The 19,360-nt window shown below is 37.0% G+C and overlaps 1 protein-coding gene, 1 long non-coding RNA gene and 1 pseudogene across 8 annotated transcripts in view; 2 read left to right on the forward strand and 1 right to left on the reverse strand.

Annotated features, from left to right (window-relative positions):
* The window catches only part of LOC105477562 (MORC family CW-type zinc finger 1), a 167,295-nt gene that overhangs the window by 110,096 nt on the left and 37,839 nt on the right, over positions 1-19,360 (forward strand). For all 7 annotated transcript variants that reach the window (XM_011734123.3, XM_011734125.3, XM_011734126.3 and 4 more), the window contains 3 exons: positions 13,765-13,827; positions 15,566-15,811; positions 15,993-16,064. In XM_011734123.3, coding sequence (XP_011732425.2) covers positions 13,765-13,827; positions 15,566-15,811; positions 15,993-16,064 — 381 coding nt within the window. The remainder of the gene's footprint in view (positions 1-13,764; positions 13,828-15,565; positions 15,812-15,992; positions 16,065-19,360) is intronic.
* The window catches only part of LOC139362070 (uncharacterized), a 43,776-nt gene that overhangs the window by 6,718 nt on the left and 17,698 nt on the right, over positions 1-19,360 (reverse strand). The window lies entirely within an intron of this gene.
* Positions 1,815-2,007, forward strand: LOC112425899 (small nucleolar RNA U3; annotated as a pseudogene).

A 19,360-nucleotide genomic window follows, 5' to 3' on the forward strand; every position in this document is an offset into this window, starting at 1 on the left:
CAGAGGCTGCCTGGTGTCCAGGGTACACCTCAGGGTCTGTTTCCTGACTCTGCTCAGAGTAAGATATAAGTCTTCAGCTTCCTTCCACAGCAGGCTGCTCGCTGCTCCCTCTCAAGGAAGTCTGTGCCTCCGCGCCTGTACGCTCTGGGCACCAGCCCACCTGAGCCCTGCCTCTCTGAGCTTGAATCCTGTTTTTCAATTTGCTTGACCCAATGTCCTTCTTACTTAGGACCTAACTTTACATTTTGAATTCAGTTTGGGAAACTGTGTTTCATGACTGTTGTTGATTTTGAACTTAAACCTTGTATCTTGTACTCCTGATTCAACCTCATTCATCCTTGTCCCCTGACCATGTATGTGATCTGAATCTGCTCCCTTCCTCTGTCTCAATTCCTGGAGGCCAGAGTAAAATTCATACTTAATCTTAATTGGGCTCTATTTTTAACCTTGGACTTTACCAACATGTGATTTAACCTCTCCACTCCTTCCGTTAGTCTTCCCCCACCAAGTCTAGCGTTCTAACCAGGGTGTAAGGTCTCCTGACACATCAGGGATTTGCATCGAGTCCTAAAGAACTAACTGACATTTGTCCATGAACTTTGCTTCACAAGGGTCTAGAATAACTTTTCCTCCACTTGGCGGAACCCCAAAAAGGTCTTGTAGGCACAAGCCAAGACCACTAGGAATAATTTCTGGCATTTGAAAATAAAACGAAGTATTACTTATAGCGCTTCTGAACAGCAGCAGATCTAGTTTGTTTCTGTTTTGTTTTGTTTGAGTCTGAGGTTCCTACAATTTTTGGGATCCCTTTTAAAACAGAAAATGCCAAATTATAAATAAGAAGTTAGGACAGTGCCACGGAAGAGGCTTGTGTAACGGAGGGATGTTGCTGCTTAAGCTGTATATACTTCGTGGTTCACCCACTGTTTGGTTTTGCATGTATTATACCATGTGGTCACTGCAGGGTTTTTTTGTAATAAAGGAGAATTACATATTTTTCATATTTCCAGTTCTCTTCTCTCCAGTCTCTTCCCCAAGATTTCCGTAATTATGTATACTTTTGGTGAATTCTAAAACTAATTCCTGTAACTGTCCGTATTATGTGGATGAAGAAACCTAACGAGAAGGATGAATGGAGGGATGAAATGATAATAACACTTAGAATGTGCCTCTATTCGCAGTGCTGTAAATGCACTGACATTTAATCCTTAGTACAATACTATGATTGTTATGATTCCTATTTTGTGGATGAGGAAACTGAGTCACAGAGAAATAATCTGCCAAAGATGGAGTTAGGAAACTGCAGAACCATGGTTTTAGCCAATGCAGACTGGCTCCAGACCTCTCATTCTATTACTAAACTATATTGCCCCTCTGGCCAACGTGACATAAACAATGTAGGAATACAGGGTAGATCTGAAATGTAGGATTGATTCTTAGTTCAAAGCTGTTCGAACGACTCTGCTTTTCTATTTTCAGTTTGGCTCAGTAGCTCTTCTGTGTAAGAGAAGTTGAGAAATTAACTACTAATAGTAATCATAATTTCTTTTTCTCAGTAGCTCTGTCTATGGTGGGCAGGTTTGGAAGGCAAGGTGACTTTGGAAAGCTTTACAGAAGGAGGAATGCTTAGGAGCTCTTTGAAGGAGGAGATGCAAGCAGCAGGATGTGGTGGACAGCACTGGCCTGGCATTAGGATCCCTGCCTTCAGGTCCCAGCCCTGTCGTTCATAAGCTGAGTGACCTCAGGCCTGAGGTCTGTCTGGTGTCTGTAGTCCTTGGTCTGAGTACCCCTAGCCTGGTGAAAAGAAGCAGATTAAGACTATATCTATAGGTCATTTCTAGAGAAGCTTCTCTGAACGTTTAGGGCACAGGAAACCACGAGGAGGAGGCACAGCATTCTCTCCTGAGCGTGGAATTGGTGTGTTGCTTCACTGCAACTGGCCGTTCATTTGCTATTGGTGATTCCTCTCTTCCTTTGGGAGGGGAATAGGGAGAGGACACAGTCAAGCACTTCCTATTTTAACAAATAAAAAAGGTGGGGGTGGGGAATTAAGCTAGATGTTTGCAAAGACCCATTCAAATTTTAGAACCCGTGAATATTAGTTGCCAATCTTCTATCACAGGCGGCTACATTTCAAATATCTTTATTCACTGATAACATTTTGAATATAAACATGATATTTCTGGAGCAGAGCAAAGTATTATATATAATACAAGGAATCATGCTAATTACCCTTTGCTCCAGTTTTTACCCTGGAGCAATGGATCGGGTAAGAGTCAGATCAGGTGATATCTTACAATTTGTACTGTAGGCAAAGAATCCTAAGAAAATGTATCTGGACATTTCTATAGGAGAGCGGCAACCACACTCTCCACACTCTTTTGCTCTTTGGGAAGAGCCCTGAGTTATAATTCCTACCCTTTGGAATGTAAACAGATCTCTGGGGGTAGCGAAAGAGGAGACTAGTTTCTCCAACTTTACAATTCTGGTCTTGTCTCTGTGGTCCCAGGTTTTATTCCTCCCTTAAAATATAAACACATATTTCCAGGGAGGTAAATGTCTCTGGAGGCAAATCTCTTCACATGCCCTCTCCACTAATAATCAGTTGCAGATTAAATTCTAAGATTTGTTCTTTTAGTCCAAGTCCCAAGTGAAGTAAATTTAATCAGAAAATCCTAACCGTACAGAAACATAAAAGTATTTTCTCTATAGTCCCACAAAGAATTGATAGAAAATTAGAAAGGAGCATTCTTTACTTTTCAGGGCTGTGAGTCTGTCTGTCTGAAAACGTCACAATTTTATAGAAATATTCACTCCTGAGATCTACACCAGACGGACTAAACAAGAATCTCTGGGTCTGGTGCTTTGGAATCTGCATTTCTGCTGCTTCCCAGATGATTCTATGCACCACTAATACTCACTTCTTTATTCCTGGTTTAAGGATTCTTCAGTTTTTCTACTTCCAGAGACAGTTCATCTTATGCAGTTCTCACTGATTCGGTCTGCGATTTGCGAGACTTTCTAAACTCATAAAGAAATGTAATAGTCTTGCTGGGAGAAGTTATAAGTGTCATTTAAAAATGAATACTGATATTTTCAAGCTTTCTAGGGTAATGATTCTTCTTTGAAATCTGAAAAGATGATGACGATGATAAAAAAAGATGCTATCATTGGTAAACAGCTACTCATTAAGTAACTCAGATTTTGAAGTAGGTTAACTGTGTTATTCAGATTTCTATTTTACAAAAATGCAATCCAAGATGTAAGAATGTATTCCTCAAAAAAAGTACACACGTGATTTTTTAAAAATGTATTTTTAAAACTATAGGCCAACCCCAAAACTGATGCTGAAAATCTTTGTCTGTTGTTTGAAATGTATCTATTAGTGGAAATCTGTATCTCTAATTAGAACCAGAAGGAAAACTTTTAGGGGAACTATTTACATTTTTCATTTAGGTCAACTTCATTTAGTACACTTAACATGTGCAAATTTAGTGCACTAATTATATGTAAATCACTCTTTCCACAGACGATGCTGCAATAGATAAACCAAAAATCCTTTTTGTCTTAATGCTTTAGAAAACTTTCTCCTGATCTTGTGTTTTACTATTTTGCTTTGACTTTTTCACTTCAATTCCATTGGATTATTAAATTAAGTGTGCAAGTATTTCCTTTGTATCTATTATGATCTAAGCATTGTGCTAAGTCCATTGGGCCTTATAACAGAAAGGCCATTGCCAACCTCAGCAAGATAAGTTTCAGAGGGAAAGCCAGGTGGGATGAGGGGAAATGGTGAATGGAAAGTAAAGAAGTAGAAGCCATGGGTGATAAGCTGTGTTAGGAAGTTTTGTACTAAAGGAGCAAAGAAACGTGGGGTTGTAGCTAGCGCATTAGGTAGGGTTGAGGTAAATTCGTGGTTAGGAGAGATTAGACAATGTTTCTGGACTAAGAGGAAAAAGCCAGTAAAATTGAAGAAGTATAGCACACAGGTGTGATGGGACCTTTTTCTTTTTTTTCTTTTTTTTTTTTTTGTTGTTGAGATGGAGTTTTGCTCTGTCACCCAGGCTGGAGTCCAGTGGTGCGATTTCAACTCACTGCAACCTCCGCCTCCTGGGGTTCAAGCGATTCTCCTGCCTAAGCTTCCCCAGTAGCTGGGATTACAGGCGCCCACCACCAAGCCTGGCTAATTTTTGTATTTTTTTAGTAGAGATAGGGTTTCACCATGTTGATCAGGCTGGTCTCGAACTCCTGACCTCAAGTGATCTGCCCGCCTTGGCCTCCCAAAGTGCTGGGATTACAGGCATGAGCCACCGCACCCAGCCTGGGACCTTTTTCTTGTAAAGAGTCCAGTAAGTACAGGAAGGAAGGATTACTAGGACCGAGGTGCAGGGTTTAAGTTAGGGCAGGAGGAAGGACATTTTTTTCCTCTGAGATTGTGGAAAAGAAGTTAAGGGTGTTCACACACACCTAAAACTTTTATGAAACAGGTGGGCTTTATGTGGAGGGTACAGTAAAGATTTGGAACAATCTTTGTGGAGATGGATACAGAAGCTAGTTAGGGACAAGTGAAAAGATTGTCCAGAAGAGTATGAGAACTATGCATATTTCTTGTAGTGTGGATTCAATGGTTATATATAGTTTAAGCATCACTGATCTGAAAATTTGAAATTCAAAATAATCCAAAATGTAAAATTTTTTGAGTGCGATACAACACTACAAGAGGAAAATTCATCTAGTTTATGTGACAGGTTGCAGTCAAAACAGTCAAAACGTTGTTTCATGCACATAAGTATCTAAAACATTGTATAAAATTACCTTAAGACTGTGTATAAGGTGTATATGAAACATAAGTGATTTTCATGTTCAGACTTGGGTTCCCAAAATAACTAATTATATATATGCAAATATTCCAAAATTCAAAAAGTCCCAAATCTGATTCCCAGACAGACTGTCCTGGGAATCACTTCTGTTTCCAGGCATTTTGAATAAGAGACACTCAACTTGCACAAATTTTAGCAGCCTGGAATTTCTGCAAAGATGGAAAATGATGTCGTTGATCCAAGATTGAGAATTATGAGGATGGCATGGCAGAGCATAGCTGATGTGATAGACTCTTTTTCTCAGATAGAATTGGGAATGGAAGGGAAGTCAAGAGGGTTATAATAAATTCGGAGAAAGAACTGTGGGAAAAGAAGTTTCTATGCGTATGAGGAACATTGATAATAATCCTGAAAGAATTAGAAGAACTATAAATTATAAAGAAGAGAAAAGCATTTCAGAGGTGGATAACTTTTAAGAGATGAAAAGACAATGTAAGTTGCTCAAGGTGACTGAACTTGAGCTGCCCCTGGAGTTACAAAGTGAAAGTAGCATGTGATAGAATTAAAGAAGATGAGCAGAACTCAAATGGGTGGGAGGAATATATCCAACATTCTTAAGGATATGGTGCACTTTACTAAATATATAGTTAAAACATAACCCATTCATTGACTATGGTAAAACCTTCTAGGTATAGATCTAAGGTAGAAAAGGTGTTCAGTGCAGCTGTCTTTGAATTCTTCCTCTGTCTCCTGCTGTGTTCTTCCAATTATGAGTGAATTTTTGCCTTCATCCTGTTACTGGAGGTCATTACTGTGTCTGTTCTTGCTTCTGTATTAACATAAAATGTTTTATTTGGGGCTGGGTGTGGTGGCTCACGCTTGTGATCCTAGCACTTTGAGAGGCAAAGGAGGGCAGATCACTTGAGGTCAGGAGTTCAAAACCAACCTGGCCAACATGGTGAAAACCAATCTCTACTAAAAATACCAACAAATTAGCTGGGAGTGGTGGCGGGTGCCTGTAATCCCGGCTACTCGGGAGGCTGAGGCAGGAGAATCGCTTGAACCCAGGAGGCAGAGGTTACAGTGAGCCGAGATCGCGCCACTGTACTCCAGCCTGGGTGATAGAGTGAGACTCTGTCTCAAAAAACAAACAAATTATTAATGTCTTTCTACTCAAAATGTAGTTGAGACATCTTTGCTGTGTTTTTCTATAATATCTCAAGTTCTTTTGTAGAAGCAACTCTGATATTAAAATGAAAGTATAATTTATGGAACTTATAAAATAGAACTTATAAAACTTTTATTTACTCAAAATTCTGTTTAGTGATGTGATTAATAGTTCAGGTCAAAATCCATTACAATAAAACTAGCACAAAATAATTATCTTCAAGCTAGCACCTAAAATATTACAAACCCAGGTAATTTAAGAGAATTGTACATTGTGAAATCCATTTTGCTGTATCAGGAACAAGACTCATCCCAGAGTGATGCAAACACTGGAAGAGAGTATACACTGGAATTTAATATAAAGCATCCAAATACTGTGGTAAGCTCCAACAAGTGGAGAAGTAACCACCTTTTGAATGTAGAGTAGACTTGTGGCACTGTTTTGGCTATGAAAGAGATGAGCAGTAGGCTCTAGAAGCATCTGTTTATCCTGCCAATCATCAACATATTGTTGAGAACCTACAATACTCAAAATCTTGTACGAGGTACTACAGATAAAAACAAATAATTGGGAGTTTACAGTTTATTGAAAGAGACCCACATGTCAACATGTAACTATTAGATATTGTGATACATACAATGATAAAAGTAGGTAAAGTATTACAGGGGACTTTTGGTATAAATATGGCTATATAAACTTAGCATTTCCCCATTCTTTTTCTGAAAGTCTTCTAAGAGCAACATAGAAAATAGAAGACAAAAATGCAAACTGAAATTTTAGTCAAACTAGGAAACTGTCTTAGTCTCTTTTGTGATACTATAACAAAATACCAAAGATTGGGTAATTTATAAAGAAAAGAAATTTATTTCTCACAGTTGTGGAGGCTGGGAAGTTCAATATCAAGGTGCCAGCATCTTGTCAGGGCCTTCTTGCTGTGTAATCCCATGGCAGAAAGCAAGAGAGTGAAAGAGGGCGAGAGAGAGAGAGAGATTGAACTTGCAGTCTCAAATCCTGTAATAATTGGCATTAATCCATTCATGAGAATGGAATCCTCATAACCTAAACACCTCCCTTTAGGCCCAACCTCCCAACATGGTTGCATTGCAGATTTAGTTTCCAGTACATACTTTTTGGGGGACACATTCAAGCCATAGCATAGATGTATATCAGCATATTTCTCAGAGCTGCTCAAAACAATCGAGATGATGTAGGAGCTCCACAGGAAGAACAGAAGAGAAATCGAAGGAGGAGCCCAGCGCTAGCATATCAAAAGAATCAATACAAATACACTTACTGAAAAAGGATACATCTAGAGATGGAAAAGCTATAGTCGTTATCTGCAATAGCCAGCAGGCAACAGGAACCCTACTGGACCAACTTTGATTCACAGAAGTAGAAAATGTGAAATGCACATGAAAGGACTCAAATAAGGCACAATTTTCAGAAGCGATATTTTTTGTAGAGATCAGAGGAAAAGAAGCTAGGCTTGTGAAAAATAACTTGCCTAGAAATTTACCCTCCACTTACCCTTTCTATAGAAAGCTCTGGGAAAGAGCTGGTCCTGGAAAATCCACCTTTTAGAATGACATGTTTTAAAAAAGCAACTAGTATAGCATCTAAACAGATACATTAAAAAAAAAAAAAAAGATTCCAGTAAAATATCGATAAGAAACCATATAATTATATAACAAATAAAATACTGCAAGAAAAATGTTAAAGAATTCTAGCAAAATATAAATACAAAAAAGAAGCAACTATAGCCATTCCTGATAAAATTTTCAGAAAAACAGGAATAGAAGAAAACTCTCTCGATTGATAACGGGCATTTACAAAACACTTGCAGCTAAAATCTTGCTTATTAGTGAAAGAATCAATGTTCTCCCACTAAGGTCAGGAATGAGGCAAGGGAGTTTCACTCTCACCCTCTAGTTTCACATTGTACAGGAGGTTCTAGATGGTGTGAAAAGAGAGAAAAAGAAAGAAAAGGCACTCAGATTGCAGAAGAAGAGGTAAAAGTTTTTTTTCTTTCAAAATTTGATAGTTTGTGTAGAAAACAGATAATATTTATAGAAAATTACTACAACTACTGAAATGAGCTTTAGCAAGGTTGCAGGATACAAAATCAATATATAAAAATTAATTTTCTATGTATTAGCAGCAAACAATTGGAAATTGAAATTGAAAAATACCATTTCCAATAGCATTAAAATATATTAACTACTTGGAGATAAATTTGGCAAAAGACATGTAAGACCTGTACAGTGAAAGCTATAGAACACTGCTGAAAACATTAAATAAAACACATAAATGGAGAGAGATTCTATGTCATGAGTTTGAAGAGTCAACATTGCTAAGATAGCTATTCTCCCCAGTTAGCATCAATTAAAATTCAAGCAAGTATTTTGATAGAAATTAAAAACTGATTCTAAAATTTATATGGCGTGCAAAGAATTTAGAATAACCTTAAAAAAGAACAAAGTTGGAGGAATCATACTACCTAATTTTAATACTCGTAATAAAACTGTAGTTAAATCAGTGTGGTATTGGTGTAAAAAGAGACAAATATAGCAATGAAATGGAATAGAGAGTTTAGAAATAGACCCACAAGTATATGGCCAGCTGATTTTCAACTAAGGGACCAAGATGTTTTAATGAGAGAATAAGAATCTTTTCAACAAATGGAATCAAAACATTTGGATAGTCATATATCCCCCCAAATAATAAACATTTATTCTTATTTCCTGTTATATACAACATTATTTTGAAATGGATCATGGAGCTAAATGTAAAAGATAACCTTCTAGAAGAAAATATAGGAAGAAATTTTAGTGACCTGGTATTTGGCATATATTTCTAAAATATGACACAAAATGCATGAACTATAAAAAGAATTTTTTTAAAATTGTACTTCATCAAAATTAATGACTTTTGCTCTTCAGAAGGCATTGTTGAGAAATTGAAGTCAAGCTACAGACTGGGAGAAAATATTTGCGAAACAATACCTGACAGTGGACTTGTATCTAGAGTATGGAGAGAACTTTTAAAACTCGGCTGGGCTCGGTGGCTCACACCTGTAATCCTAGCACTTTGGGAGGCCAAGGCGGGTGGACCACCTGAGGTCGGGAGTTCAAGACCAGCCTGACCAACACGGAGAAACCCCATGTCTGCTAAAAATACAAAATTAGCCGGGCGGCGTGGGGGTGCATGCCTGTAATCCCAGCTACTCGGGAGGCTGAGGCAGGAGACTCGCTTGAACCTGGGAGGCAGAGGTTGCAGTGAGCCAAGATTGTGCCGTTGCACTTCAGCCTGGGCAACAAGAGCGAAACTCCGTCTCAAAACAAAAACAAAAACAAAAAAAATAGTAAGAAAACAATGCAGTTAAAAAATAGACACATTTAAGCAGGTACTTAACCAAAGGAGACATGCAGATAGCCAATAAACACATGAAAAGTCAATTTCATTAATAATTAAGGGAACTGCAAATTAAAACCACAATGAGATAACCACTACACACTCACTACAATGGATAAAGTTAAAATGATTATGCTATGTTGACCTAGGATAGAGAGCAACCATTAAAAATGCAAAATGGTAAAATGACTTAGGAAAACAGTTTGGCAGGGTTTTTTTGTTTGTTTTGGTTTTTGTTTTTTGAGATGTGGTCTCACTCTGTTGCCCATGCTGGACTGCACAGTCGTAGCTCACAGCAGTCTCAAACTCCTGGCCTCAAGCGATCCTCCTGCCTTGGCCTCCCAAAGGGTTGGGATTATAGGAGTAAGCCTAGTTTGGCAGTTTTTAAAAAGTTAAAGATACACCTATCATATGACCCAGATATTCCACTCCGAGGTATTAGTCAAAAGAAATGTAAGCATATGTCCACTTCAAAACTTGTGCTTGTGTGCTTATACTAAGCAGCTTTGTTTGTAATTGCCAAAACCTGGAAGCCATCCAGATGACCATCAGAAGGTGAAAGGACAAATTATGGCATGTCCATTCAGTGGAAAATTACTTAGTAACAGGAAGGAATGCACTCTTGATTCACACAGCAATATGGATGAGTTTTTAAATAATTCTTCTGACTGAAAGAGGTCAAACAAAAAAAAGATTGCATACTGTGTGATTTCACTTAATATAAAACTCCAGAAGATGCAGCTAATTGACAGCAAGAGAAAGCAGATCAGTGGTTGCTTAGGAATGGGACAGGGTTGGAAGAGGTGCTGGGGAGACAAGGAAAGTTTTGGAGATGATCGGTATGTTAATTATCTTGATTATTATACATATATCAAAAGCTTTCAAATTATATATTTGAATTTTGTGCTGTTACTTGTTTTTCAGCTATATCTCACTAAAGCTGTAAATTAGAAAAAAGAAAAATTAAAATGCACATCAGAAGGAAATTAAACATACACATTTATACATACATTTTTTAAAACTCAATGAAAAAGGTCATTTTTATGCAAGAAGATTCTAAAACAGAAATATAAGGATTTGTGAAAAGATGCTGAGACTGTAGGAGACAATGAAATAAAACATAATTTTCAGAACTTAAGGAAACAGAAGAAATGAAATCGTACAATTGGAAAGAACACAAGGCAAATTATCATTTTGGTAAGGACAGTGGGGCTGTAGAGCAAAGGTCACAAACTATTACCCATAGGCTAAATCCAGTCCACCCCCTGTTCGTTTATGGCCCACAAGCTGAAAATGACATTTACATTTTTAGATGGTAAAGAGAGAAAGGGAGAGGAGAGACAGAGAGAACACTGACCTGCAAAACTATTTTCTATCTAACCTTTTACAGAAAAAGTTTGCTGTCCCCTGGTGTAGAGGATAAAAGTAAAAAGCAAATAAAAATAATAGAAATTAGGAAAGAATTGCTTACAATTAATTACACAGAAAATGATAATGATAGAAGTAAGAAGGAGACACAATATTTGCATAATTTGAATACCCAGAGAAAACAGAATAATGGAAGAACACATTTTTAAAGATATGAACCAGGCATGCTTTTCAGGAAAAGGGTAAAACTTGAAGCTACATGTTTGAAATGGTATGCTACACAATAGGGAAAAACTGCCCCCAGAATAGTCAATAGTAAGATGTATATTATAATAAATTTACTCAACTGTAAAAATATAGATTCCTTTGACCAACAGGTATACACATCAAGTCACCTATAGGGACAAAACAGTTCACTTTGGCTTCAAACTTCTCTAAAAAAAAATCAGCTCCAGGTGATGAAGTAAAAACTGTAAGATCCTCATGGAAAGGAAGTGTGAACCAAGACTTTTATATTCACTAAATTACTCTTCACATAAAAAGCCTACAGGTAAATAGTTTTAAAAATAGGAAAGAACTGGGTATGGTGGCTCACGCCTGTAATCCCAGCACTTCAGGAGGCCGAGGCAGGCGGATCACAAGGTCAAGAGATGGAGACCATCCTGGCCAACATGGTGAAACCCAGTCTCTACTAAAAATACAAAAATTAGCTGGGCATGGTGGTGTGCACCTGTAGTCTGAGCTACTTGGGAGGCTGAGGCAGGAGAATCGCTCAAACCCGGGAGGTGGAGGTTGCAGTGAGAGGAGATTGTGCCACTGCGCTCCAGCCTGGCGACAGAACAAGACTCCATCTCAAATAAATAAATAAATAAATAAAATAAAATAAAAATAGGAAAGAACTCAGGAAATATTCTCATGGTCTCTTTTTGAGGAAACTACCAGGGATCAAACTTCAACCAGCAAGAGATGTCTGAAAATTCTACAGCAAAGAACTGGATGTAAGCATTGACTGTATTTAATTAAAGCAAAAAGCCTAAAATATATGTGACATTAAACACCAGACTGAGTGTAAATACCCTGGCAATGTAAAAATAATTCGGCTAACAAAAAAGGAAAGGCAAGGGTGATAGAAGGGGAAAAGTAGTTTGATGTTTGCCTCAACTGTAATAGGAGACCAAGAGGTGTCATTTATTTGATTTCAACATACTTCTTAGTACTAAGTTAGACACTGGGAAGGATCATACTGTTGATAAATATCAGGGGAAGAAAAGGGGGAAGAGAAAATAAATTTTGCTACTGTTCAGAGTAGGAAATACATAGATCCTGTCTAAAGACAAAGAAAACTAAAAATATTATATAAAGTTATCACCATAATGGAGGTCACCAGAAAAAGAGAAAATACTATATATCATTAAAAACTTAAATTATAAAAGTAAAGGATAAAATAAAATGGTTGAACCAATATCAAACGTGTGTATGATGTCAATAAAGCAATAATTACAAGTGATATGTGAAAAAAAGAGACAATCATACTAGTAATAGGAAACTTTAACTTACTCTCAGCTCAGGGATACCTAAACAATCAATAATAATAATAGCAATATACATATAATTTTATCTATCTATCTATTTATCTATCTATCTATCTAAACTCTGCACTCTCAAAATAGAGTATGTATTTCTTTTCAAGTACTCTTGGAATAATCACAGGATGACTATATGCTAGGCCACCAAAAAGCCTGGCAGAGACAATTTAGCAGTGTCTATCCAAATTGTAAATGCATGTACCTTTTGACCCAGAAATTTCACTTTTGGAAATTGATTATATGGACATATTAACCCAAATGTGAAATTACCTATTTACTAGGTTGGTCACTGCAAAATTGTTTGTATAGTAAAATATTAAGAAGATCCAAATGTCAATCAACAGACCTGGTTAAATACATTTTTTTTTGCAACAATACACTGGAATACAACAATACAGCTGTAAAAGAGAATAAGAAGCTCTTTATGTACTAAAGAGAAAGACCTCTAGGATATATCCTTAAATAAAAAGGCATGATGCAGACCGTGTGTATAATATACTACCATCTTTCCTGCCACAAAAAGTGGGAAAAATATATATATACACACACACACACACACACATATATATGCTTATATATATGAAATATAAACAAATCTCCAGAAACATTAAACAAGATGGTGGTATCAGTGGTCACATGTTAATGGAATATGAATTAGACAAGTGGAGATTGAAGTAGTAAAGAGGCTTCCTTTTAATATACTTCTAAAAATGTGTTGTCACATGTGACTACATTACCTCTATAAACATGTAGACAGGAACAATGCCATGCGGGCATAGAAGATAAAGCAATTAATTATCCCTTGGGGAATTGGAGGAGACCTTCAGGATAGTTATCTGAACTGAGACTTGAAGGATGAGTGGAATTTGACAAATGGACAAGTTTGGAAAAGTCATTTCAGGCCAAAGTATGGAAATATGAAAATAAGCCTGAGGAATAGTAAATGTGATTGGGCACTGACTGCATTAGGGACATAGTCAGGGCCAGTTTACCCTCAAGAGTCCATTGAAGCTGATGCCCAGAGCTCTGAACTAGACAGTGCTGCTGCCTAAGGTCAGGATTCCTTCCAGACCCGGAACCCTGTAGGTGGGGAACAGAGTCTTGAGAGAAAAGAGACAAGGGCTGTGGAGGCTGGACACGAGACTCAGTTCAACAGAGCAATGCCTTGGTCAAAGACATTTGATCCATAATGCTTCAACAAACCATTGGATTTTCTTGCACTGTCTTGTCACTACTAATCAGAACATTACTGCAGTATATATAAACTTAAATGCACTCCTTGAACAATTATTCATGAGGGTTTGCTATCTTGACCTTTCTTTAAGAAATGGAGAATGCTGAATTATTACCCTATGCCAACTGAAGGTTATTTTTACTTACATTTGCCTTAATGGTTTGTTTTCCCATAAAGCCTCAATTTATACCAGTGGACGAAATCACTGTCACTTCCACCTGCCTAACTTCAGCAAATAAGGTGAGTAATTAATGTAGGATTAAGCAATTTATGTCATGTTTTAACCATGTGAAGGATAAGCCTTATCGAGGGCCAACGGTCTTCATGGTTTATGAGGTTCACACAGTGAAGCACTAATATATTTTAACTGCCATTTTATTCTTGTTAGAGTGATACATGTTTATTAGGGATAAGTTAGAAAATAAAACATAAACAAAATTTAAATCACCCATTATCTTCCTTCCTGTGCATAATAACCTTTTTAAGTGATGTATTTCTTTCCAATACTTTCTAGGGATATATACATATATGTTTTTTGTCTACGGATGTGTATTTGCCTAGAAATATGTTGTATATATAGTTCCTATGTTTTTGCTAAATGTCATATTACATTATATTCCTTGTGTTTGCTAAATGTCATATTACATTATATTCCTCAAATGTCTGTTCTTATGTAGAATTTAAAATTTAGAGAGGAACATTTTTGAGCCTTTAGTTAGAGCTTCTCAGTTATATCAGTCACACACAAAAATATGGAACTCTTTATAATTTTAATTATTCACATTTCTTAACAGGCAGATGATGGGATTTATAAACTCAGACAACCTTTAAATAAATAGATTTCTGATATACATAATGTATTTTGTATCTTTGGCATTTCTTTACTATTCATTTTAAATATTGGAACAGTTGTTTCCATCCTGTCTTTTTAGTTTATGTATGTGTGTTTTTAATTTGCACCTTCTGCTACTATATCAAGGAATCAGAGACCAATGAACCCAGTAATAAGTTGGAGCTGGTATAGTCTTATAATCCAGCTCCCTCCTTTTATAGTAATTTATCTAAGATCACCACATACCTGAATTGCAAAACCAGACGTAGAACCTACCCGTTTTATAATAAATTATCACCAGAGTCTGAGAGCAAAATGAAGAAAGGGATTATTCTGGAGTGGAAAGCAGTAAAAATCACCTGCAAGTAACTTGCCATGGGAAAAGATTGTAACATGTCATTGTAAGTCCTCTGTAATAATAACATTGTCTCATGCCTTGAGATTTGACTTAGCTATGAACAAACTAGTATACTCAACTGTATCATAACTTTACAAAATGGTGGTGGTTTATGTGAAGGAAAATGGGAGTTAAAGAGTTTCATTAAGCCCTCAGCACTGTTGCGGAGAGGGTTACTTGACTAGTGGACACTAAGGCTATGGAGGATAATGATATGCTTAGAATAACTAGAATGTCACTCGGTGCTCTGCCCTCAACTCCTCTCCTTCTAATAGTTATTTTTGGTTTCTTACAAAAGAGAATAGGCTCTAACAAGCAGGCACGTGTATTCTAGATCTCTTAGCAAATGTATCTTTCATTGACTGCAGTAGCAGCTAGCAAGGGGCAGGAAGCAGGATGTGAATCTGGATAGGGATAAGGACCAGCCTTGTTTGCAGCAGGGAGCCAAAGGCAAGTGAACCTCTATTGGGATGAAGTCAGAATGCACAGTGTGTTCTCAATTGCTGGGCCTTTTTATCCTCAAAATCAGATTTCTTGACCCAGCACAACTTTGCAGCTATTTAGGAATCAAATTCTTAATAAGCCATTGTGGCATTATACATTTGCTAAAGTTGTTTCTAAACTTTTGATTTTTAAACTTTGTATTAGCAATAAGAAATACCTATTATAATGAGGTTATGAGAGAAGTGGTGATTAGTTATAAATAAGCTATCTACCAAAAAATAAAAACATGTTCTTTGTTATTTAAGGAAAATACCAAAACCCAGAAAATCAGGCTTTTGGGCGATGACTTGAAGCATGAATCTCTTTCATCCTTTGAGCTTTCAGTGAGCCATAGAGGACAGAAAAGAAACATAGAAGAGACAGACTCTGATGTAGAATATATTTCAGAAACGAAAATTATGAAAAAGTCTATGGAGGAGAAAATGAACTCTCAACAGCAGAGACCTCCAGTAGCTCTGCCAGAAAATGTCACACTAGCTGAGAGATCCCAGGTATTATCATTGTTTCTTGTTCACAAAACAATTCACTTATTCTGGAAATAGCATTCGGTCAAGGTTTTGCTTCATCTTCACGTTTTAAGACACTCTAATTATAAAATATACATTGCAATCTGTGTTTCCTGGACAAGGTCCCAATTTCTAATTTTTTTTTCTGTATTCTCTGTTTTGAAAGAAAAGTCAGATTGCTAATATTACCAGTGTCTGGAGAGCTCAACCAACTGAAGAGGCCCTGAAGGATGCCCAGGTGGGAAAAGGCTTTTAAATTTGTATTTAAGGGAGAAATATTCATATAGGATAAACCTTTAATCTTTAAGTTTTGCATTCAATGCTTTATAGGAAAAATGCTTAGCTAAATCATACATATTGTTACCCTGTAATCAAGGTTCTGAAAAAACTGGGATATAATGTATTACTAAGTGTTGAGAGTCATGTTAACAAATGCACCACTCTAGAATTTTCATGTGTACAGATGAGTTTGTTTCTTTGAAAAGAATCACAACACATTTATTCTTACAGAGTTGCCATTATTTAATTCTTTTTTTTGAGGATTTGCCCTCAGATACAGTTTATAACAATATGAATGCCTACAATTGAATGGGCGTTTACCCTGTGCTAGGTTCAGTGCTGAATGATTATAGACATCATCTCAATAACTTTCATTTTATATCTTTTTAAGCCAAAATTTACTGCCTAGTTTATCTACCTTGTCCATCACATTTGACTTCTAATGCCCTTTTACTATTTCCACAAATTAAATTCAACCTTAAGGAGTAGATATTGTTCACCATAGGAAATATTCAAATGAACAGCTATAGGCTCTGAAAGCCATAAACTTACTTAATTAGCAAATATCTGCTGAGTTCTACCCAGTGTAAGACATTGGATTAGTCGTGGTGGGAGGCAAGATATTTTATGCATGATCCTTTCCAAAGGAATTATTTTGAATAGTAGTTACATTATAGAAATCTCTCACACATTCCTTATAATATCTTTGGCAAATGGTATACAGACTCTCTGAAAATCTTTAGTAAAAATCCTTACTTCCTAAGGCAGCCTTTCCTTAATACCATTTTTTGGGTAGCTCATCCTCTTAAAGTATTTCAAGTCCATTTTCCTATAATTTTGAAATTTTTGCCCAAATCTTTTCTTGAGACTATATGAGCCAAGCTGCATCTGTTTACAACCTACAGAATTTCAAGTTTTTTGTTGATTTGAATTATGTATTGTACTTGAATGTAACATTTTATATATTCAGCAGATATTCAACCCTTGCTGTGTTCGAACTCCTGCATGTTATCACTTTATAATCATATCTCTTTTAACTCAGAATTCCAGAAAGACTCATTAGCTGTGCAATTTCAAGATTTAGGATTTGTCAGTTTATTGTATAGATATGTTACATGCTCTAAAAACATACAGTCCATTGAGAAGTTGAGAGTGTGTCCAAGTGTTAGAACAAAACATTTTAGACATTAAATACAGGGACTCACTCAGTATGCACGTGCATGTGTGTGTGCATAAACATATAATATGTAAAGCTATATGAAGCAATATACACACACTTCACGTAGATATATATACTTATACCAGTATATACATAGATGTGTCTGTATATGTATAATTTTACTATGTGCCATTCAGTATGCCAGTCACAGGAGATTTGGGAATAAAACCACATATGGTTTCTGCCACCATCAAACTTACAGTCTAGTGATAGAGACAGACACCCAATAATTACAGAGACAAACGTCAACTGCTACTATGGCAGTTTTTATGACACAGTAGCATGAGTGTTTATAATAAGGGTTTTTGATTCTGGTAGGACAGGAGCATCTTCCCAGAAAATATGGTAACTAGCCTTTTAGGATTGAAATGTAATTACATTGGTAAAAGGGGAGGAAAAGCACTTCTAAGCAATGGAAAAAGAGGAAACATGGTGAACATGAAGAACTTTAAAAAGACAAGTAATCTATGGCAGGGAAAAGAGATGGAAAGGGACTGTGGTGTGAAGGAGTAGGGCAGGTCCTATAGGCCACCCATAAGGGGTTTTGCATTTATCCTGTAAGTAATGGGAAACTATTGAAGAGTTTCAAGCAGGGAAGTGACATGACCAGAGTTTTCTTTAGTGAAGATTGCTTTGGCTGAGTATAGAAGAAAGGTTAGGAGAGAGCAGAGTTGTTGGGAAAGACAGTCTCAGGGGTATAGCATTTTGGCCTCCACCTTGCTGCATAAGAATGGACCTTGAGCCATTCTCTTACCAAGAGATGAAGACCACACATGGCCTATGCTGGGTTTATTGCCTTGTATGGAAATATTTTCTCTGTTGCAAGTCCAGTGTATGCTCTTTTGTTCTACTTAAATGTGTGTGTCACACGAAACCTTGGTCAACCCCACTGCTATATCTGTCTTCCTTAGGGAGGGAACACAGCATCTTTCTCCTGTAGTATGAGAAGGGTGCATGTAGCCAATTGCCCAGCATTGGCTGATGGGGGAGCCTGCTGGGCATGGGGGACTGATACACACTTCTGAGGCTGATCTTGCTCTTCTCTATGTGAGTAAAGCATTGTTCCATCTAGTGCCTGACTGCATTGTGTTTTCTTTGGCAACTCCAATAAGCAAGATACTATAGGCAGAAGTTTTGAGACTCCTCCTCTGGAACTGATAACCAGTATATGGTGTTTCTGTTTCACAGATAATGCTTAACAAAAGTGAATGTGGGCAGAGCAGTTAGGAGACTTGACCGTGCTCTGATGGAGAGATCACAGTGGTGTAGGCTAGGATGATGGTGATGGAGGAGGTAACACTGTCCTTTCCTGGGGGCTGTCTTTATTGGATATAGAGGATCATGTAGAGGAAAACAGCAGAATGACTACAGAATTTTGAGCTCTTTCACCAGGTTGAATGGTGATTCCATTAATTGAAATTGGTCATTGTAGAAGGTGACTGGGCTTCTGGAGAACAGCATGAGTTCAGCTTACATAGTTTGAGACTTCCAAGAGGATGTGCCAAGTGAACAGTCATAAACATGAGTCTGGATTTCAGAGGTGAAGTTTAAATAGGAGACAGTCTTATGAGGTATTTACATGCCTAAGGATGAATGAGGTTGAATGGGTAAGAAGAAAAGAAGGACTAGATAGAAACTTGCAGAATTTTAGCATTTTGTGGCTAGCTACGAGAGTACAGCTGTGCACAGATGATTGTGAAGGAATTGCCAGAGCAGTAAGAGAAGAAACCAGGAATTTACTATTTCATTAAAACCAAAATGGAGGAAAAGGGTGATTTGAAGAGAGACTGTCATGAAGGCTAAATTCTGTTGAGAAGCCATCTCAACTGGCCAAAGACATAAAAATTGTCTGTTGACTTAATGATTTAGAGGTAAGAGGGATGATCTCAGGAATATTTTTGTTGTTGGAGTAGAAAGAGTAGAAACCAGATTATAGATTCATGCAAAAGTAATTGCTGTTTTTGCCATTAAAAGTAATGAATTTACCGCTAAGTGGAAGATGAAGAAATGGAGACAGATTGCATATCAGCTCTTAG

This window comes from Macaca nemestrina, chromosome 2 (assembly GCF_043159975.1).
Source record: "Macaca nemestrina isolate mMacNem1 chromosome 2, mMacNem.hap1, whole genome shotgun sequence".
Lineage (NCBI taxonomy): Eukaryota > Metazoa > Chordata > Mammalia > Primates > Cercopithecidae > Macaca > Macaca nemestrina.